The 24468-nt window shown below is 34.1% G+C and overlaps 1 protein-coding gene across 1 annotated transcript; it reads left to right on the forward strand.

Moving 5' to 3' along the window:
• The first annotated feature begins 7771 nt into the window (after positions 1-7771).
• On the forward strand, positions 7772-9899 carry LOC137748994 (cyclin-D3-3). The gene is made up of 4 exons (XM_068489178.2): positions 7772-8584; positions 8681-8882; positions 9018-9148; positions 9260-9899. Exons 1-4 carry the CDS (start codon positions 8051-8053, stop codon positions 9521-9523), a joined length of 1131 nt encoding a protein of 376 aa, XP_068345279.1. The 5' UTR covers positions 7772-8050; the 3' UTR covers positions 9524-9899.
• Positions 9900-24468: the final 14569 nt, after the last annotated feature.

Here is a 24468-nt window from a genome sequence, read left to right on the forward strand (position 1 = left end):
AAAAATCTAAATTTAACGGTTAAAACACCAAAGAGCACCCAAGAATTTTTGCGTCTAGACTTATACTTGGGTTTGTACGAGTCAAAACTTTGAAATGCCAGGAGGAATGTGGTTAATGTTGAAGAGAGACATCATATTTCTGCTGGTAATGTTTAATGGTTTGTGGTGTAAAAGTGTTAAGAATATTCTCAACTTTAATGTTTCCCCAACCATAAGGCCATAAGCTTTTTGCATTAATTTTTGAACAACACAAAGATGGTAAAACCAGCTGTTTCCAGTTTCCCCCTCTTTTGATGTGATATATATAACGCACTCAAATTTTACCCGCCCTTTATTTCCTCTACTATTCAAAAACCAAGGAGTCAATGCCCGCCAATAAATCTTTAGGTTTCTAAACTACACTTCCTAATTGCCTTCTTGGCTTTTTATTCAAAATTATCTCTAAGATTTATATGACTTCTCATTTTCATCTTTATGATTTAAAGTCGATAGAACTGATGTCTAAGTTTATCCACCGTCAATTATTTTGGTTTTTCGTGAAATTTTTTTTTTAAATAATAATAAAATTACAAAAAAACCCTCAATTTTTGTCAAATCATTTTGGTATATTGTTTATTAAATTAAGAGTATTTTTGTCACTTTGGTCTTTATTTAACAAATTTTTTTCATGGAATGACAAATAATTGACGGTGGACAAACTCATATACCACTTCTATCGATTGACGGTGGCCCTTGTTTTCAGACAATAAATCAGTGCTAGAATTAGTTGCTTAGTCGTTGATGCTTGTGGAATTCAAAATGCATGAACAGTCACTATCAGCTCACGCTCGCATGATCGACTTGAAGCATAGGCTAGTGGGTTGAAGGGTGGCTAGGAGGACTAACTATAGAAACCACTAGGTAATCAAATAATGGGAAAGCTAGTGTTATTAAGTATATATAATGGGCAAGTATTAACTATGGTGGTTTTGGGGATTAAGAAAAAGGTTAATAAGAGAAAAGGTTAATCATATAGGTCAACTGTCCTCCATTATCATGCATGCATGGTTAACAAGGTTCACAGCCCCTCTAGAGACTAGTAGTTACAATCAATATGACCAACTTCTGAGGGTGGTGCCATGATTATGGGACGAACATGATCATTAGGTTCTTTTTCAACTGTTCTTCGTGGGCCCCCACCAGTTGGAGAGTGCCCCACAGCTGGACGGGAAGATCCATGCGGGCCCTGACCCCCTCACAGCCCATATACCATGATGAGTTTTCTCTTGCTTGCTAGACATGGGGCTTAAAAGATCTTTCCCGATCTTCAATCAGAGAGACTTGCCTCACCTATCTTCGGGACGGGACGCCACTGTGGTGATGAACATATCAAGTTAATAAAACATTGTCGGTGTTTGAATGGCTAGACTAAGACCCTTCAAATCTAGTCGTGCAAATCTAACCGTCTTAAAGTATTGGTGCATGTAGAACATTCGTTCTTATGTGTTTGAACTTTAAAGTGTGGCGGTGAGTTATTTATTTGAGATACCGTTACAGTAGCGTCTTGATATAGGCAAGTAGTTGTGGATGATGAAGCATGGCATTCAAGGGTTGTGATCGATGCAAGGGTCTAATCAGCTATGAGGATGGTTTGATGAGTTCCAATAAAGGGCTTTGCTTTCCGTTGCTGTGATTGAAATGTATGCAAGGAAAACGAACCACTTTCTGAGTTTTCAGAGAGTGGGCATATCTGACTTTGACTACAAGGATGAAAGAGGAGATATGCTATTGTTTTACAAATCTGAGGGGAAAAAGAAATTGCCTATGATCGTATAAAAAGTAAAAGGTATAAAAAAGGAGATTGCTTTGAAGGCTTTCTAATAGTAAAACAGTGCCAACCTTTGTTCAGTTCTGGTTGATTTTGGGGGGAAGGCATTTTTGGTATTACCCTAATTTGCACGAATCGACCATGTCCATGTACTTTTATGAACACTAATCTCGTGGTTAAGTCCATTACCAATCTTAGTGCACGTCGACTTTTGCATTGAAATTCTTCTGCGATCATCACTTGCATAGGTGAGTTGATCTTTCAAACCCGATTTATTTGGACATTTCTGCCCTTGAAAATGATGGGTACACGATATGCACATGAGCAATATTGGATATCTCTTGAGTTAGTCCAAAGTGGCAAGGGAGAATGGGATAATGAGTTAGATTAATATAAGTGTTGTGTTTGCTATAAAGTTTGCTTTAAAATCGAGATTGGTAACAAGTTTAACAACGATGGTATTACTAAGAGTTTTTCGCAACATAAATTTAACATTACTTATGAAACACACTACGTGGATGATGTACAATTTCACCCTTGGTGTATTAGGTAAAAAACTCAACAACATGATAATAACTTTTATGGGATAAGTACATTACAAATTTACAGTAACATTTTATGTCAATTCATGTATAATGTCATGTGTTAATTTTTTTTTTTTTTTTTTACATATTCTTGAATAATTAACACATAGCACCACAGTAACAATGTAACTATAGTGCAAAAGTTGCTCGTTGCTCGTTGCTCTAAACCACCACAACCACCACAAAATCTACCAACAAATCCATCAAAATCATTTGATGCGGAGTCCCACACTGCAATCAGCAATAGCACCAACACTTTTTGCCACCCAGTACCCTCTTTCCCTCTCTAGCTTCATTTCTCGAAGAATGTACCTACAAATAGGAGCAATAAGACTAAGATGAAAGGTAAAATAAAGAGAGCTACATCTCAAGGGAGGCAGATTGGTTTGGGTTCTCTTCCTATTCACTTCTATTTCATGAGATCACGGTTAAATCACGTCAACATTTTATATTTTTATTACTTTTTGTTTTATTATCTCTATAAAAAAAATCAATATAAAATATTGACGTGGCTTAATCGTGATTACATAAATAAGAAAGAATAGGAAAAGCATCCAAACAGGAGGGCAAACAATATTCCTCCCATCTCAAGACCCAAATCAAAGAAAAAGATCTAGAAGCCCTCCACGTGTCCCCTTGTCTTCCATTCTTCTCCTTTTGTTTGCATGGCATAGCGGGAAAAACTCTGATAAACTTGAAGGCATAGACTGATAAGCACATACTCTCTCAGTCTCTCTCTCTCTACGTTTTCTCTCTTCTGTAATTGTTTGCTGTTGTGAACATAATGGTTGAGTGGAGTGCAGAGAGAGACCAACTTTTCGTACAAAAGAGGAATTGAGTTGTCCTCCTGCTGGTCCTGGTGGGATAGTAAATTCTACTGGGAAGTGTGTAATTCCAAGAAAACTGTGTGTGTGTGTGTGTATATATATAGGTGCATATAATAATAATCGATAATATAATGAGATAGTAGTTTGCCCTCCAGAAAAACAACTGCTTGCAAGAAATATTCATGTATTAAACTACAGCTTTTAAACCACTGAAAATAAGAAGGTTTAATCTTAAAAAGAAACATTGAAAAATGATAATCTAAGTTTTATAATCTTAACCTTAATTGAATTCAATTATGCGTTGAGTTTCACGATACACTTATGTGTAAATTAAGTTTAAGTAATGGGTTCGTCATGCATGCAGACCTTTTTTTTGCTTTTTGTTTAGAATATTCAATTTGAAGGAACGTAGTCTATGTGATTTAATTCATGACACCTGAGATTTTATTTTCGGTTCGTTCCATCATTCCTCCAATATGAATTGTGTTATAGCGACGCTTACACTAGAACGTCGCAAATAAGATTGAAAACCTGGGAAGATTACCCTACAAAGAATATATACGATCATAAAAAAATAAGAGTGGAAAACGAGAAAGAAAATAAAACAAAAAGAGTTCGCTCACGGATGTCTTTACTTGGGACTTGGATTGTCTGCCCTTCCCATTACATGCCCTCATGTGGTCACAGTTATGCCACGTCAACATTTTATATTTCAATTACTTTTGTCTTATTATTTATTCTATAAAAAAATTAATATAAAATATTAACATAACTTAACCGTGACCACATAATATAGAAGGACAAGAGAAGCGCAGACACTCCAAGTCCCTTTACTTGTGTGCTCTGGGCTAAAGCTCAAAATTATCTGCATAAAGTTTTACTTTTCCTTTAACCAAAACCAATCAACGCAAAATATTTTATTATATATGGAATTTTTTATACGAATTAAACCATACATAGTCAATGATAAAAAGCTAATTATTGACCTGTGGACAAGTACATGTTACCAAATTTAGAATATACAGTGTAACTCACTATTGACATGTAGACAAGTATATATCACCATATTCGCACCTAGTTTTTCTTCAATTTGTGCGCACTTTCACTTAGTTTGACTAGTACATTGTTCTACACATGGAAAAATATGTGATTGAGTCAAGCCTTATTAAATTGGATCCATTACAAGTTAACACAATAATAACACGTTAATTAACCGGTTAGGTTGATGTTCATTCGCGAAACTTTAACCAATACGGTTTTTTTTTTTTTTTTTTTGAAAAATTATTTTAACTTGCTTCATTTTAGGTATGTTTTCTTGGAAAATGGTTGGACATTTGCTATACTTGGTGTTAATCAATGAGGTTTTGTATTTTGGTATTTGATTGACAAAACAAAGAGAGAAAGTAAACAGGTGAAACATGACATGACACGTAAAACTTGTGAATGAGTTTAGGTTCATATATTTAGGCATGATAAGTTAACATGTCAATTTGGTTTGAGCTCAATTTCACATGAGTCATGACACGAACACGATGAAGCACGACATATGTTAGGTCTACATTGCTCTCTCAAATTAGTAAAACTTTGATCCCTAATTAAATTAGTACATTATCACTTCAAATACAACACTACCACTCTAAGCACACACAATATCGTTCCTGTCACAAACTTTTGAACCTAATACAGTACCACTCCGAACACAAACACTACTACTCCAAGCACAAACACTCCACCTATTCCCACCTAACGTAACACCAAAGAAAAACCGCCTTGGCACCCAACATGCATCAAGTTTCATTATCTTCTACATAGAGACCAGCATCTCCTATTTGTTTTAATATTTACGACACATTGACAGAAAAATGCAAGGCTCTTGTATTGTTTTGCCTTTCTTTCACATGCCAATGAGTCACTCCCCCATGTCTCTTCAATGCCTAATAAGTTAATATCCAAATAATTTATATGCATATAAAATTTATACAGATGAGCTGAAATAAAAGGAATCCGAGAGCGCCAACCCCCCCCCCCCCCCCCCCTCCTTTTTTTTTGATCTTTTTTCTTTTACTTAATTTAAAAAATAATCAGATTCATATATTTAGTCTTGTTCTCTTATAAATTATGATCAACTATCATATTGTTCAATCTTAATCAAACAACGGAGGAGAATAAATGTTGATTTAACTTTTGTAGCTTTGCTTTCTCATCGTTCATGGGATCCAGGAGAACAAAACTCTTCACACCTTAGCTTGCAATAAGACACAAGGTGAAAGAAATGAAAAAAAAAAAAAAAAAAAAAAAAAAAGGAGTACGATTGGAACATAAAACAAGCAATAAGACATTAGGTAAATATAATAGAGAGGAGGGCTCATCGAAAAACACTAGTCTGACGGCAATTCATGCACACAACGGTCATAGAATCATGCACAAAATTGTCCTCTCCACCACCTAATTTAATTTAAAAATATATATTAAAAGAGATTTGAAAAATCACAGCAATAACAAAATCTTTGGTTTTTATCACAAATAGTTTATGAAATTGTCTCATTCAGTTAAGATGGTCGATAAAATTGAAAATATAAACAATTAAGGAAAAAAAAGCTTCATGAGAGCATTGATTTAATTAGACTTGAGGGTACCACATATATATCACATCAGCAATTAATAAAAATTTTAACGAAATTATAATATTGATTTCAAGCATTTATATTCACGAACTATAATTGATTTTTAATTTTAAAGATCATCTTGATTGAGTAAGTGAATTTAAAAGATGTTTGTGATAAAAAAAAACCTTAAAATCTTGATGCAATCTTGTCTCCTTTCGAAATGCAACACAAACTGACAGCTCGATTTCTTATCGTTATAAATATTTAAATAGTTATTTGGGTTGGGAAGCCAAAAGTTTGAAATTTATTTCATTTGCCCTTCGTGTTTGTTAGTATCAGATATCTTCGCTGCATCAAGATTTCAGAGGATTCCTTCTTTCTTTTTTCGCGCGAAGGTGTTCGCGCTCGCGCCAAACCCACCTACTCCGATCCCGAAAGACTAAAAAATAAGCCACCGTTTATCATTTCTACCAAGTACATGACAAATAAACATAAACTGTACAAATGAAATTTCTTTAGGTAGGAAATTCAAATCTCATTTTTACTCAATTTTCTTTAATTATTATTAAGCCGTCTACTATTGGCATTGTTAGTTATCAAGGATGCTCAAGGAAGTTATTATCAGGACTCCAAAAGAATCGTATTACACTTTTTGAAGATGTTAAAGAAAGAAGAGTGTTGAATGTTATTTCGGAATGCTAAAAATAACTCTCGTATATAATGGTGTTTTAGAAATTTTGATTTGGGATGCATCTAAAATTTGATACTTGAAATCTAAAACAGATGCAATTAACAAATGCAAGACTAGAAACCTAAAGTTTAAGGTCTAAACGATGATTCTACACTCTTCTTTCTTCAACGTTGCAAGTGAGTTTTCTCAACAGTAGAGTCAATATTGAAACATGAGTGTTGTTATTTGAACCACATTGTCGATCACATCTTTAATTCAAGTTTTTTCAACATGTTATGTCTTGTTTTAAGGGTGTTGTTATTTGAACTACACTACTGATCGTCTCTCTAATACAAGTGAATTTCATCTTTATTAATTAGTATGGTAATCAGTGAAGTGGTCAAAATGATAACATTACTTTTAATTAAACCACAACTTAACAAAAATGTACAAGATATCGTTTAAAGCCTGGCCACTCATACACTCTACCAGCTCAAGACATTCTTTATTCACCTTGGCTATCAATATGCACGTTCATCATATATGGTCCTCAGATCTGACGGTTCACAGTACTCGATGACTTCATGTAGAACTAATACAAGATACAGATGTCGCGTGTCAACTTGATGCTCTGCATGGCCCATATTCACCAGCGTCCGCTGGATTTAAGCACGCGATCTCGCCAATCTTTTCTTTTCACAAATTGAAAACGGGAAGATAACGGTTAAGTAATTAACATAACTATTTTTTGAAAAAATAAAAACATAACTAATTATTTATATTTTTCAGTCTTATTTGTATAAGCTGAGAATATTAATTATATATTCAGAACATTTATGTTTTATTTTTACACAAGTTATAACATGCATATTTATTTTTTGGTAATATATCTGAGAAGGAGGAGATATCAAATCAAACCTTGTTAGGCATTCATATTATAACCCGTAGAGAAAGACACCATATAAATATTTTTGAGATATATTGAAATATTTGGGAATTCATTAGCATTACAATTTAGTTGTATTTTTTATAAGTGAAATGTCTAATATATAACTCATAAAATAATGAATTTGATATTGGTTTTTTTTTTTTGGTCAGGACAAAGTTGATACCTAATTAGTATGAATTGTAATTGATCGTTTATTATGTGACTCGGATCAAATTCTTTGCCTTTACGAGTAGAATAATATTAAATCAGAAAAAGAAATATCATTTATATAAAGAAGAATAAAAAGTTTAACTCAAAATAAAAAGAAAAATAAAGAGTTTTCTTTCACAGTGACATTGGGGAAAAACTAAAACCCACAAATTATAAAACGCATATTTGGGGCCTGTGGTCAGTCCCTCCCCTCCTCTTCCCCCACTGCTTATCAATCAGAGACAGTTCTTACTTCTGAGAGAGAGAGAGAAGAGAGAGAGAGAGAGAGGAGATAGAGATTAAGATAGAAGAGATGCTATCTTTCTTCTTCTTCTTCTTCTTCTTCTTCACTCTCTCAGCCTCTGGCTTTTCAATGAAGGAATGAACCCAGAACAAAACCTCTTCTTCTCAGAATAAGATGGATCGAAAACATCATCATCAAGCAGTAGAATCAAGTGAAGAACAAAACCCAGGTTTCCTTTTAGACACTCTGTACTGCTCCGAAGAGCATTTGGTGGATGAGCAAGTGAGCGCAGTGGATTATTTCCCAGAAGAGGAATTAGTAGAAGACAGTTTTTACAGCAATGTTTCGTCGTTTAAACCAATAAAAGCTCCAATCTTTGTCGAGCAAGACCTGTTTTGGGACAATGAGGAGCTAATCTCTCTGTCTTCCAAAGAATCTGAGCAAAACGAGCTCCAGAAACCCCTCCAAATCAGCCCCCCTCTGGCCGGAGCTCGCAGAGAGGCGGTGGATTGGATGCTGAGAGTCACTTCCCACTACTCTTTCTCCGCCCTAACGGCGGTGCTCGCGGCGGATTACTTCGACAGGTTCCTATCCAGCCTCCAGCTTCAGGTTGAGAAGCCGTGGATGACTCAGCTCGCTGCAGTGGCATGTATCTCTCTTGCGGCCAAAGTTGAGGAGACCCAAGTCCCCCTTTTGCAGGATTTCCAAGTATGTTGTTTGGTACAATGTGTTTGGTTTCTTGAATCTTGTCCTATGTGTTTGGTTGTTGAAATTTGTTGGGTTTTTTTCTTTGTGTTTTTTAAGGTGGAGGATAGTAAGTATGTGTTTGAAGCTAGAACAATCAAACGAATGGAGATTTTGGTGCTCTCAACTCTCCAATGGAAGATGAATCCTGTCACTCCGATTTCGTTCATCGATTACATCACCCGAAGACTCGGTCTGAAAAACCATCTCTGTTGGGAATTCCTCAAGAGATGTGAGCTCATCCTTCTGAATCTAATTTCAGGTATCCAAATCTTGTTCTTCTGTCATTGATTCGATTTGATTTTCGCAATAACATGATCGAAAACAAATTAAAGCTGCGATCTTTACGCCGTGTCTTACAGTGTTGTTGGAATTTGGAATGTTTTTGTAAATGCAGATTCTAGGTTCATGTCTTTCCTTCCATCTGTAGTTGCCACTGCCACAATGCTGCACGTTGTCAATAACATAGAACCGTGTCTACTAATCGAATACCGAAACCAGCTCTTGGGAATTCTGGGCATCAATAAGGTTTGCTAATTGTTACCCTTAAATATCCGAAAAGTACTAATCCTTCCCGTTCGAAAGGGATATTTTGAAACTTTTGTACAAGTCCTTAGATTTTGACTGAACTTGAAACAGGACAAAGTGGATGCTTGCTGTAAGCTCATATCGGAATTAACATCTTCCGGAGGCAAAGGCAATGGCAAACAATCCAACAAGCGTAAGTTTGGTTCTGTTCCAAGCAGTCCTAATGGAGTGATGGATGTGTCATTTAGCTCTGATAGCTCGAATGATTCGTGGGCCGTTGGATCATCAGTCTCATCCTCGCCGGAGCCTCTGTCGAAGAAGAGGAAGCTCAACCAGAATCCTAATGCAGATATCCTCAGCATCATCCCTCGCTAGTTCCTCAATTGGTTCCATCTACCAAAAAAAGTCTTTTCCATGTCTAATAATACTTATGTGGATTTGTTAAATTGCCTACCATCTTTGAATTTTCATCCTAATTTTCCCAATCAAATCCATTCCAGTCCAATCCAATCCGGATGATCCGATCCATGTGTGATGGTGGATGTATCGGAGATTAGGAAACGGAGATGGTTGGCATTTTATCCGGAGGAAACTTTTTAAGAACATAGCAATGAAGAGAGCACTTGCAGCAGCAGCAGGGCAGTATAATTATATATATCTCCTCTTACCCCTCTTGCATGGCCTTTTTCAAGAAAAAAACAAAAAAGAAAGCAATAATATCTATGTAGGTGTAGCCACCTTCCACATTGTTCATTATCTTAATTTATTTAAATATTCTGTTGTTAAAAATCCCTGAAAAATTATGCATATACATATATATGTTAGGATCCTTTGACACACATTTGAGATGTTTGTGGGGCTCACTTTGTAATTTACTTCAAGGATCCAATCGTTTATATTTTATGTCTTCTTCTAAATATCATCTTTGCTAATAATCGTTCAAATCTAAAGTCATATAATTGTTGAATTAAATTTACTACTTTATTATAAAATCGTATTTGTTCATTTTCTTCCTACAAAAATAAATATTTTAATGATTTTGAATTTATTTAATTTTTTCAAAGATAATGTATGAATGTAGAATGATGAATTAAAACGTAAACGATTTAAATTTTTGAAAAAAAATTACGAAATAAGAGTCAAGAATAAAAAAGATGTATTTTCCGAATTCTAATCTTATATATATATATTTAAACGGGGAGAGATGAGAATTGAGCAAGGAGGATTAGGAAAGGAGGGGGGGGGTTGAATGCATGTGGTTAGAAGATGTTGTCGGCCACAAGTATTTTCGGTGTTCTAAATAACGTTTGACCTCGATGGATGAGCTAAATCTTGCATGACTTAGGGGACTGGAACAAGGACCAATAGTTGTAAACCACCCAAATTTGACACCTCGTGTTTCAATGCAAGCCTATAAGCTCTTACTAAATTAGGGTAGCTATTAACTAGTTTTGTTCATTATTTTGTATTTATGCTCTGTTTTAGCTTCAATTATTAAAATTCACTTTAAATTGCAATAGTGATTAAGGGTCTGTTTGTAAATAACTATGTGTGAAACGTTTGTGCTTTTAAGCGTCTGTATCATAAGTGATGTTCATAGAAGCAGAACAAAGTGTTTACTAGCAAACCAAATGCTTTCTCAAAATGTAGTTCAAAGCAGTTAATGTATGTTTTTGAAAAAACGACGGTGTGTTTTTATTGTTTAGAAATAGTTTTAGTTATTCATGTCAAATGCTGTTAAAATCGCTTTCTGATAATCAAGGCAATGTCATACAATTACCCTAAACCCTAAGGACCCTTCAATATTTCCAAAGAGCAAACGGGTCATGTAGTACGTGGCATCCCCCACCAAACAAGGCTTAGTCAACTAGAGCTCCAATGTAGAGTAAGACCTTTGTACATCTACAATATGACCATATATATGAGAAATTTTTAGTGTGTCGGAACACGGCACGGTATACCAAGTATGATATATAAGTGGTTGTAATTTTTTATTTAAGTATCTAACTACTTGTATTATGACACTAGTATACCAGGCTATGTTTTCAGAGCACTGAAACATCTCTCCATGTATATATACACACACATACATGTATTGTCCCCAGATCATTTAGTTAATTTCAGATTTTATATAAGACCGTTGCATTTAAATATCCACTTAATCTTTTCATAAATTCTATCCCAATCTTGTGTTTGGCTCGAAACTTGGGGGGAATTAATGAATTTTATACATTAGATTTCTGCCACTTGTAGTCACGAATTGAATTAACCAATCGATCTCACTAATTAATCGTTTATAATTCACAAAAGACACCCGCAAGAAGCACCTCATGTGCTTTCTACTTACTTCCTCTTTAGAAAAAAATTGCATGCCTAGTGCTTAAGCTTTACTTAGGCATGATTGAATAATTTAATCTGCTGATTTGCTCATGCACCGCGATTGTCACAGTATTATAAAATATGAACGCTCAAGATTTCGCCCATATATTATTGGCGATCTCGTATAGTATATCAAGTCTATATTGCTACATTTTAGAACTTGGATGCGATAATTATACCATCACATGAAAAAAAAAACATGACAATCTCGATCATCAGCTGTCTTACTAACTTGAGGGTTTTAAGGCGTGTTTGATTTGACCTCAACAATATTTTATCGTACAACTTATCACTTTAACACATTACTTAGTTACAAGTGCATAATCTGCTAGGCTCGGTCGAAATGCTAACAAAAATGAAGTAACGTAGTAGTGTTAGGATTAAAATATGTTCAAAGTTTTGATTTTTATTTTTCCCTATGCAAAAGATATAAATTTGCGAGGGATATATATTTAATTTTGCATCTAGTTTTAAATGAATGTTGCAGAAGAGCATGTTAGTTAGACCTTGAGAGATGTGTAAGTGGATGAAAGGTAGAATTATGGGAAAGAGGAACCAAAAAAGAAAGTGGAGAATTAAGCCGCAACATAAAGGGATGGATTAACACTTAATTAGAAGAAGATTAAAAAGAAATTAATTTTACATAACGAAAAGAAGATGGATAGAAAAAGCAAGAAAAGGTGAAAGCTGGGTAGGGGGAGAATGCTGCAATCGGGGAACAATATCTTTAAAATTTGTATGACATGTCTTTGTTGTTCCTTACTCTTTGGTTTGCTTTTAGGGCATAGACTGTACCGTATTTCAACCTAAAAAGATAAAGCAAGAAAGACAGTGATAAGATACAGATTGTTGATAAAAGTCCAGAGAGAAAATGAGAGCAATTGGTTCCAGAGGTATAACATCTTCTCTTCTTTTATGGCCGATGCTGCTGCATGCCATCTTTGAACTCTTCAAACCTCACCCTTTTCTTTTCTTTTCTTTTCACTTCATGAGATATCCAATATCCACATTAACATTCTACAGACTCCTCCTTTTGTATATGTGTTTACTTCGTTACATACGTGATTGTGATTACTAAATATTTACACTCATCATTATACTTATATAGTTATATTGAAATTCAGTTCAATTTATGCATAGTACATCGTTACATATGTATTCAATAAATATGCTAATATATAACACTATATATTTTTTTTCTTCAGATTAAGTTTAGGGAAGTGTTAGTGGCACTTCAAAAATCTAATTCTACACTTCTCACAAGTGTATTTTTCTTTCCAAATATAGAAAATTTGGAGTGTAGAGTGTAGAATGAGATTTTTAGAATGCTAATAACAATTCCCTAAGTTTATTATGATTATCAATATATCGTTGGAGTCTATCACTCTCGTCTTCCATAGCTAGGGTTTTATAAGGCTAACTCCGAGAACTTGAAAACTACGTAAACAACCGAAGTATTATATTCTAACACACACATGAAATGAAAAATCACGTACGATTATATCATGAAACATCATCCAACAATCATATCAAATACAGTTGTAAAATTTAAAGATCAACAGTTGGAGAGGATAAATATTTATTAAGACGTTTTTCATTGTTCTATCATTTTTCGAGCTAATTAATTTTGCCATGCATGCAGGTTAATTAGGATGTAAATCATTTTGGGCTAGATTTCTTTTCTTTTTTCCCACAAACAAGGGTCACATGCTATACATATGAGAACAGTTATTGAGATCAACCAGAAGGCTAGCAATTACAATCACTCCCAAGTCGCAATGATCATTTAATTATTCGAGTCAAATTTGAAAACTTAATCGCAGATATATTAATTGTACGCATTCAATGTGAGGATTTCTTATTTTCTCAGTGGATACTGAATTATAACTATGGAGATTGGAAACCCTCAATTATGGTTAGAATTATGGAAACAGTGAACGCATTATTCAAACACTAAACACTAAACACAAACGCGGCGCAAAGTATAGGTTTAATTAGGTCCATCAACTATGTCTTTGCAAAAGTGAACCATTAGTAAATGAGTCACTTTAATATGCCCTTCGACACTTACTATCCCGCATCTGTGATTCCCTACCAGCTAAACGAAGCACGTTTCTTGAGGTTAATTTCACCCACTATTCGATAGTCTAAGTTTCGCGCATCAACAATATATTATGAGTCACGTATTTTGTTAGTAACATTCGTACGGGCATAACTCGTAAGCCATTGATGAAAGTGTAAACCATGTGCGCATGGTCAACTATCAAGCACTCCTCAACTTAAAATTTCGTTATTTTTTTTATTTTTGCAGGATTAATATTCTTGAAAACGAACTGTTTCAGTCATCATACGGCCACTAGAACCCTAATCCTTTGTTTTGTTTTTCAAAAAAAAAGAATCACCATATGCTAGATTCAAAAGTGCATGCAGTTGAACCATTGTTCCATAAATTGTTACAGATACGATAGACGAGACACAGGACATTGAAATCCATGAATATTTTGTAAGATGAATTTAGAAGAAGAATGCACATTCGACTCGTGAGAGGCTTAATGATATCCTTCTTCTATGTTTTATCCCTCCCAGATATATCCAACTAAACGGTTTAAATTTGCATCATCGATCTTTATCCCAGGTTTTGTTGCAGTCTTGCAGTTGTAGCAGAAGCAGCAGAGAGCCATTTGGATAGGATAAAAACCGCAGGATCGGTATCCAATGGGCTTTGCTGGGCTGGGTTCCCTAACATGTCACCATCTCAAGAAATGCCAAACGTACTATTTTATGCAGAGACCGGAGGGGGAGGGAGTGAGGACAGCTCTGCAATCCTGCTCTCTCTGCTCTGCCCTTGGTTAGGGTGGTTCTTAATCTGTTGTTTTAATGGAAGACATGAAAAATAAGACAGCTCCATTAATTTTTGCCCAAGCCATGCGCCCAATGCCATCGACCGTACGAGGTGGTCCTTATGGCATGATTATCATAGTGTGTTGTGGTCCAATATTGCTCTTGGTTTAGTTAATTTTCTGTTAACTTCTATGGGGTCCAAATTCCCCAACAAAGCTTTAGTATTGAAATAAGTAATTTGTGGTATATGGGTGTTAGGTCAGTTGATCAGAATATGGTAGTGTGTATGTTCTCTTACATCCAAGTGCAAATCCTCCTCTTCATAAATTATAGTTTTCGGAAAATTATTTATGCACTTCGTTTGCTCCACTGAGTGTTATGGGGCAGTGGTGTTGTGCTGTGGTGATAACAAGATTCGAGCTAGAACCATCATAAAATTATGTCAACTGAATTTCATTCCGGTGGGCATGGAACATTCGACTTAACCTAATCATAACTCATTACGTTGCTCAATTTAGAGTAATCTTTCGAATTAGCCTCCTAGGTGTGTTCAAAGAAAAAAGAAAGAAAAATACTGAATTTTATATGGCAAGCAATAACCATAAAGATTTTCCATAAGGTGAGTGTGACTATTTAATTTGGTGGCCTAAGTTGTCTGACCCTATATTAGTAATATGAAACTTTTAATTTATTGGACTTGAAGAAATAGGAACAATATAATAGGCTATGTGCTCCATAGCCTTGTGCCTATCCGGGTGTCTGTTTGCTTTGTAACTTTTCTTCATCCTTTTCTTTTTTCTTTGTCTCGTGCTTGTTAATTCCGATCTAGGATCCAGAAACCAGCATAAATTTACTAATACGCAATATGAAAAAACTGTCCATTTGGTTTGTCTATGTGAAAAATACTTGTCTATATAAGTGCCTTTTTTTTTTTATAGAAATGTCTTCGTAAAAATGAGTTTGTAAGATTCTCAAAAAAACTGCTTCTATGGCCCGAAAATACTGTTAAATTTTTATAATTACAGTAAGCAACGTGATTAACCACAAAAGAGATGTAGTTCTGTTGAAAACCAATGAGATATTTCGTATTTGTCATTTATTCACCTCTTTGGCGTCCAACACATGACGTTGTTTAGCTCTACGATTGGTAATGGCTATTAACAATTAAGAGATTTGCTTGTATTTTATGCATATGCGGGATTGTAATTAATAAATTATTTGCCCACATAAAAGTCTATTAATTGAAACTCTAGTTGACTTGATCGAATTCTATGTTCCGAAAAAACTTAATCTTTTGACCAAATTGAAATGTGTGGATGTTTAGAAAATTAAAACTCTTTAAATGTTGGACATTTTTTAGTGATGGGTTGGAATAGGCTTAAACTGATCAAACAAAACCAATTAACAATAGTTTTGTTTTATTCGGTTACAATAATGATATTAGTCAAAATCAAATAAATCAAACTAATGAATGCTAATTGATTTTTTTTGTAACAAGCAATAATATCTACATTAAATGAATGGATGAGTGTAAGTCTCACAATACGATAAGAAGTAAAACATGATACTAAGTGACGAATGCTAATTGAATTGATTATATCTTTTTTATGTCAAACTGAAAGGCCCACACATTCACGGATAAAGCTTTTGGTAACAAATTTGGTCGATGAAAAGGTGTTGTGATTAGCATTAAGGTTGGCACGTTCAATATCTAAAGCCCAAATAGAAGTAAGCACATTGAAGCTTGAAGACGAATTAGACAAGAAAACTTGGGCTTCACATGAAAGAAGAAGTCCATGCAATTTTTGTACTTTGGACTTTATCTGAGAGATTTTCAATATGTTAGAAATACGTAGTGTACCATATGTTATTATATAAGTGGATAATAGTTTTGTTTTTTTCAAATGTTCTTCTACTTGTATAATGACATATGATGTATGTGACCATCCTCTGAGTACTGAAAAATCTCTCAATCTTTTGCACTTTATCAACTGTCATGTGTCATTTTGTACACACACAAAAAATAAAAAAGAATGATTTTAGCTAGGGATTAAAGATGGAAAGCATAAAATATAATTTTAAAGCATTAGATGACTTATTTTTGTATAAAAAAAATGACACGTTTGATAAAGTGAGAAGATCAAAATGCAAGATTAGTCTCAAAGAAGAAAACTAAGGGTAAAACTCCATTGATCATCACTTGACGAAAACCGAGTCCAAGCACACATTCATAGTGTCCGTCTGAACTATGTAGGTCCAATATTTTGGGTTGAGTGAAGCCCAATGGACCTTTTGGTAGATTTTAAGCTTAAAAATCTCGATGCAGTTAGTAGTGGATTGCTTACTTCTAGTGTATAGATTATCAATGAGTGAAGTTACGCAAACAATCTCCCCATCAGCAAGATTCAAGCCAAGGTAAGCCGTCCAATACAGCACTAACTTCCTTCAAGATTGGCATGGTCCCTTGCTTCACCTAGTCTTGCTGCTCCTAGGATTTCCTTAAGCTCTACTCCACTAGCTATTGATCTCCCCCTTTCTCATCGGTTTAGGAACTTGATTAGTTGCCTCTAGATGTACACGATGAAGTTGTGCTCTGATCCACCTTTCTTCATCTCTAACCCATGGCAAGTTGCTTGAGTTGCCTCTGAGCGTACACGACCAACCTGGATATCAAAATTTTGTTCACCAAGAGCGTTCACCTTGAGCCACATGCGTCGTACCCAAACCATTCAGCTTAAAACTACACGTGTTGCAGTGGAAGCATGCTCCAATATCGATTGTTGTGTGACGAGCCCTACCATATCCCACTACTAAGTCCAAGCATGCATTGTTCGATATTCTCCTCTCGTTAATTATCTAGGTCCGATACTTTGAACAGAGTCGCTCCCGGGCACCTAGTACAACGGTGCATGGCCGAACTCCACAGCGGCCCCAAACTTTTCATTTATTGACATATCGATATAAAATAGTCAAATTAAGCTTATTATACACCCTCCAAACAAACCCAATCCAACTTGTTCGGACTTCATAACAATTGGCTGATCTGCATCAAGCATCAACGTATAGTGCATGGAATGGATGGTGAGGAATGTTAGTTGTTCTCCCACTTGCCGACCTCTCTGGCTGTTGGAATATGCCTCAATGAAGAGTCGAAGAGTCAAGAATTCTTGTCGACTCATGAGGTGATACAGCACAAACACAAGAGTGTGCATATCTTTTTTGTTTTTCTGGAAGATCCTTGCTCATTCGGTGTTCCATCTCTTTCAGAATCTGAATTTTATCAGCTCTCCAACTATTCTCAAAGATTTAAGGAGCCAAATTTGATTTGGATTTTTGTAGTTATCACTGTTGTTTCCCTGAGTTTTGGCTCCTCCCAACCCCACCGACCCAATTAATTTTCAACACTCAAAATTTGAGTGATATTAATTGTACAAGTTATTGTTTTGTACGTAATTATTGATAGGATATAATACAAAGCACCTGTCCCAATTCTTCTTCTTCCTTTCTATTTTTCAGACTGTGATAAGTCAAATTAATTAGGCATGCTTCGTTGTTGTACGATGAGCCATCTCTTACCACAAAAGCGAGGGAATAATCTGTATTTTTGGAAGGCCAAGAACAAAACTCATATTTTGACATACTTAGACCATCTCCAAAGAATGTATCAAATCTTAAGCGAAAAATCATGCAATCAAATTTAAGGGTAAAAAGAAGCTCCAACGAATATGTCAATCATATGTAGATTGACATATGAGCGTTTTGTTGTCAAATTTGACATATGAAAAAAATATTGTTAATTAATTCTTTAAATATTTTATTGTGTGGATTCTATTAATGTACCAATTATAAATCTTGAAAATAGTATAAATTCTTAAAATTAATATCACGGTTCGAGCTGAAATCTTTTAATTTTTAATTATAAAGACCTCTGAATTTTTCCAAGTAAATAAGGTGGCGTTAATTTCGTTGAGTACGTACCGACATAGGTTAAATATGAGTGACAAAAATCTATGGATCCATTAGCAAATCAAGAATACATCTTGCATTCCACATGATCTTTTCATTTTCCTAATTACGGGTTGGTTAAACTAATCTTCTCTGTAACACTGATTTATAAGAAAGAAAACTTTAATTGCCCCATCCCCAAACAAAAAGTAAAAAAGAATGAAATATCAAAGGCCAATAGCCGAAAGAGCCAGGATTAGAGGCCAAAATTAGGAGACAAAACTCATTGTGTACAATTTCATTTTATTTTTTGTTTTTTTATTAAAGAATGTGATTAGTTTTTAAAATTTTAAAAAGAGTATGAAAAAATGATGGTGGGACAATTTCTCTTAATAAGTGCATATTTTATCTTAATATTACATAATTAATGTTTTGTTCTCCTTATGTAAATATTGTGTATCAAAAGTGAGAGTAAAATAGGAAAATAGGGATATGATTGTCATTTTATCAAAAGATAAAATTACTATTTTATCTTCTTTATGTAAATATTGTGTATCAAAAATGAGGATAAAATTTAAAAAAAAATGGTAAAAAGTTGACAAGAATGATTCTTTTAATAATAGTATAGATTATTTTAAATATGTGCGACCAGGGTTTGTGAGGGTCCCTTTTGTCTTTTTCAAAAGAGTAGCGGAAAGTTGGGAGATACTCTGCATGGCAATGAGACAGAACATGTGATGCGTATCTTTTTTAGCGCGAAAAAAAACAACATAACATACTAGCACTGTGGGGCCATCAACAAGACAGTGGGAGCCATGGCCAACTCAGCAATTGGGTCCAGAAAGCGATTGGAGGAAAGGAAAGAGAATTGTCTCCGGATTCTTTTTTAGGGATTTGAAGAATCAATTAATTGTGTTCGTTTATTATATATCGTGCGGTTAAAAATTATTTTAAACTTAAATTTTAAAATTAAATATAAATAATATCTGACGAAAACTGATCGCATAATATATAATGAACGAACACAATTAATTGATCTTTCGGATCTCCCACAAAGAAGATCCGTATAGGATCCTTGTCCGGAGCAAAGGAATCATCTTCGAGGATTCCAAGGCTCTAGTGGCCATGAACCACGCGACGTTTACCAATTTACAACGCATTTATTGCCGCCTCAGCATGCAGCTGTGCATGCTTGGCTCAAATGCACGACAACCTCAAAGGTCCTTGAACCTGCGTTCTGCACAGTCCTCCATTACCAAGTTTACAAGTTGCTCTAGTAATCAGCTTAGCTTCTTGACGTTGACAGTAATAGTTCTATACACACACATTACTTTTTTCATGAATTAGTGGAGAAGGCGAGAATCAGTCTCATGTAAGCGTTTGATATAGATTTTAAGCTTATACTCATTCTGTAAATGTTAACATCAGCTCTGTTCAAAACAAGCATGCATACAACCCGTATTTAATTTATGTGTGTTAACATGATGTCAATACCAAATTTTTTTCCAAAAGTTAGTAACATTAACCCTCATCCTTTATACATGAATAGTGACAAGTACGACGAGTTTAATTTTTTCTTTGTGTTGCGTGGTGTGTTTTGTGCCTGGTTAGCTACCACAAGGTCCAAACCCACATCCAAATATGAGTGTCATTCTCAAAAAAATCGCAATGACCTTATCGTGATAAGTAGTAGATAGCAACCACTGACGTGAAACGTTCGTTGTGGAAAATACATAACATGTAGATTCCGATTGCTCTATAATTTAGTGATAAGTAGGCTGAAGTTTAAGAGGAAATCTGATCAGCACTAGTTTTTATTTTATTTCTTTTGTACAACGATATTATAGAGTGGAGTTGAGTTAAACCTCACAATGCGTCACAAATAATTTGATTTCAAACTCCACAATCTATAAAAGTTGAATTTACGACATCTTACTTATAAGTTAAAAAAAAAAAATCTATATATATATATATATATATATTAATTACAAGTGAAGAAAAATACTTAAAATAAAGTTGTATGCCCCTACCTTGATGAAGTACCTTAAAGCAAAAGCATTTTGGGTAGTGGGACGCAGCAAGTGTATATGCCGCAAGGTTGGTGGATGTTTACGTGTTCCATAGGCACGCAGCAATTTCTAGCTAACATGGTGCAAATTAAAGGAACCTTACTGTTAAAAATGAGGCTCTAATTTTCCATGCTTTTCCCCCACCTATTGGAAAGCGAGGCCAAGGAAATAAATCATAGATGTGGTATTACAGATACGACCGGGTCAGATAACACTTGATGAAGGAAAATGTTGTTTTCTCAACCTACACAGCACATGATCTGGCCACACTACGCCCACACATTTGAAAAGAAGAAAAACTAAATTACAGTTTGCATTATTAATTAAATTTGCATGCAATTGCAATTTTATATATCATTTTTAAAATTTTGCTTTGTTATAAACAAAATTGTAATTAATTGCAATGTCATACATCCGTTACAAATTTGTTAAAGGAATTGTTAGTAATGACGTGGCAAGATAAATATAATTTTAGAAAATAATTATTTGAAGTAATTAAGGAGAAACTACACATAGAGCCAAATTACAAGACCATAAGACCATCTCCAATGGTTGGGCTAAAAGTCAAATTTTTTAGCCCGAAAAATTTAGCTTTTAGCTCAAAAACAGATTTTCTACTCCAACCATTCTACCCTAAAATTTTAGCCCGGGATTATTAAAGAATGAATTTAGGCTATTTTTTTGTTAAATTAAATTTAAAAAAATAAATAAATATGTAGACTATAGTAAATTAATTTTATGAACATTTTAATCTAAAAAAAAATTTAAATTCCGATAAATATTGGGTAGAGTCCACCCCGATTTCTGGGCTAAATTTCGGGGGGAATTTGGCATTGGTTTAGCATTTAGCATTTAGCTCAAAATTGAGTGCGTTTGGGGGGAAATTTTTGGGGGGAAATTTTGGAGGGTAATTTGGCTTTTAGCCCACCGTTAGAGTTGGTCTAAAGAGAGACAAAGATTTTGGTTTATTTCATATAAAAAAGGCAATTTATTTATGTGATAGGTAATGTCATTATTATTTTTTATTGTCTTTGCATTTACAATTTTACTCCCCTATTTTTTGAAAGATGGATCTCTCATTCTCTCTCCTCTTTCTTCGACACTTCTCTACTTCTTCCTACCCCTCTCTTTCTTTCTCTCCTCCTCAGTTCTTCGTCCTTCTCGCTCCTACTTCTGCTTCATACCTCTCTCTCTCTCTCTCTCTCTCTCTCTCTCTTCTTCTTCTTCTTCTTCTTCTTTGTGTTGTTCCCTAGATTTATGAGTTTTTTTTTTCTTTTATGAGGACGGTTGAGATTTTTAGTTTTTGGTTTATTTATTTGGGTATTTTTTAAGGTATTTGATTTTGAAGTTTTGATAATTTGGATGTATGAATTTTGAAATTAATCTTGCTGAATTGTTGAAATTTTGAAATAAACTTAAATTACAATTAAATAACTGCGAACTAACACAAAATAGCGTAAAACACAATTAATTTAACTCAAAAACATAATACAATGACTAGAAATGAATAGTATAAATGTATGGAAACCATGACTTATCAATATACCAACAAGGACAAACCTTAAAAGAGAGCTAAGCTAGGAAAAATATCATGATACTTTAAAATATGGTCATGTGACATTGTATATTTAGCTTAAGTGCTGAGTTTAATTATAAATCAAAGATAAGCCTCTCCACTTGCACATTAGCATACGTGCGTAATGTTATGTATTATATATAATTAACATTGTAAAAGTCTTTGGGCAGAACAAGTGAATTTGTTCACGTCCCCACCAAAATGTGCACAGGACAAACTGTTAGTGGGTACAGACCACTAAAATGTGTTGCTTCCGTGAAGTCTCGTCCCCAACTTTGGGAGTTAATGGATTTTCCATCAATCAGTATTTGTTTAGTCCTATAGTAAGAAATAAAAATTTCAAAGCACTCTAGGTGTGTTTGTATATGCATAGAGAAGAAATTCTTAAGTACGTCTGACTCTTAAGTAAGGTATGTAAATTTCATTTTACTGTGAGACAATTGCTCTATGCGAAAATCGTACCAAAGAATCTTTTTATAGATGCATAGTATGCCCTAATGTATGTACGCAGGGAAATCAATGTTGTATATATGTATCATTTAAGACAAAACATATTCGTAGGTTTGAATGAGCGTTACGTGTATATGAGAGCTTCATCCTCAATACATTGCCATCAGCCTAAGCAAGACCATAATTTTAACCATTCATCATCAGTCTTGTCATGTCATTATCCTGTGCTAATTAAATTGATAATGCTCATGTGGGGATATACTGTAACGAAATACAGAAATAATCCAGCACCGTTGGGACCCATCTCCCCTTTGAATTCATGATTAGGTCTCCGCCGCCAGGCCCGCCACACCTACTCCGCCTCCATGGAAACGTGTAGAAAGAAAGTCACATGAAATCAGCCAGAAATTTTGAAGTCGCATGAAATTAGAAATGTTTAAATTAAGACAGTGGATTGAACACAGTTTCATTTCTATAGATTTCATCAGAGATGATTAATCCTTTCAACAGTTTCTCATTTAATTGTTAATTATGTTTAAGAATGGAGATTAATAGGGTATTATCTGTAGCATGCAAACTATAAATTTAGAGAGTCTTAGCGAAACATTCATGATACTGTTCACTTTTAACAGTAAATACTTTTTTACTTTAAAAAATCACTTTTTGTACTATTCACTTACAATACCTTTTTGTTATTTTTGTTAAAACTCTAAGTTTTCAAACTTTTTTAATTAGTTTTCCTATGAATTTGTCTATGAAACTGTAAAATATTTGAAACATTAATTTAATGAAAGAAATTGAAAACTCTGTTCTGCAATCAATACAAAAATTACAGATTCTGTTTTCCAACTATAAATTAATTTAAAAATCAAAATTCAAAAAGTATATAAATAAATAAATATATATATATATGTATATATAAAATAATGCACCAACTTGACCGGAGAGACCATAGATTCTTTATAAGTTTTCGCTGTTGGTTGTTGGTCGTCCCACTGAAATGGAATCAGACTGAACGCATTTGGCAGATTCTGATAAGAATTTTCAACAGTCTATATCTAAATTAGATTTTTTGGTTACTTTAACAACACATGCAGAAAAATTAGGTTCCAAGCTAGCTAAATGGCTAGCCGTTTAAACTTTGTAAATATTAACTAACAAAATTTACCTAAAGGAGAGAAGACGTTAAATTTAGAAAAAACAATATCAAATATTTTAACTTAACCTGAAATATCTAGTATTATTAGAAACAAGGTTAGCTGAATTAACATTTAAATCATTTAGATCATAAAATACAAAAATTTAGCTAATATTATTGGAGATGCACTCACGACCACAAACGAAGAAAAATCAAGGACAAAAGAAACAAAATAGTTATGATAACGAGGATTTTCTACTTAACTATTAGTTCACGTTCAATGTGGTTACGAAATTGGGAAGAGTTCTTTGTGTACATTTGCACGAGTTTCAAAGCGAAAGTATATTTTTCCCTAAACTACTATTTACTTGCCTTGCAGATGTGAGTTGTTCGTTGCCCTGCGATGTTATAATTACGGTGGTACCATTTACATAATTTTTTATACACATACATTTTTTATGTCAGACGAATGAATTCAATAAAAAATGAACAAAATCAAGAAAAAATGTGTGGAAGATAAAAAAAAAAAAAAAGATGTGTGAATAACACCTTGCAAAATCATAAGTTGTTTCAAAATAGATTGCGGGCATGGATTGGAGAAAGTTTGATGAGTTTGGAATTCGCAAACCATGAAATATATGAGTAATGTTAGAGTGATTAGATTTATAAACTAAATTTTGTAAACCAAATGATGTGGACATTGATAATTATATTATTACTTAAATGTTGATTAATGTGTTTAATTATTATTAATGACACATCATTTGGTTTAAAATTTTAGTGTATCTATCATTACTCGAAATATATATATATATATATATATCGTCATTATTACGTACTGTGCTCTTAATACATATTTAGAGTGATTTCAAAATCCACCACGAGGTTTTACATTTCTCACATTGTCCTAAGGTTTTAAAAT

The sequence above is a fragment of the Pyrus communis genome, chromosome 15 (genome assembly GCF_041283825.1).
Source record: "Pyrus communis isolate YQ-2024b chromosome 15, ASM4128382v1, whole genome shotgun sequence".
Taxonomy (NCBI): domain Eukaryota; kingdom Viridiplantae; phylum Streptophyta; class Magnoliopsida; order Rosales; family Rosaceae; genus Pyrus; species Pyrus communis.

Coding starts and splice junctions, on each gene's coding strand:
- LOC137748994 (XM_068489178.2), top strand. CDS start 8,051: ATGGATCGAAAACATCATCATCAAGCAGTAGAATCAAGTGAAGAACAA. Junction 8,585..8,680: donor CCCTTTTGCAGGATTTCCAA/GTATGTTGTTTG, acceptor GTGTTTTTTAAG/GTGGAGGATAGTAAGTATGT. Junction 8,883..9,017: donor CCTTCTGAATCTAATTTCAG/GTATCCAAATCT, acceptor TTGTAAATGCAG/ATTCTAGGTTCATGTCTTTC.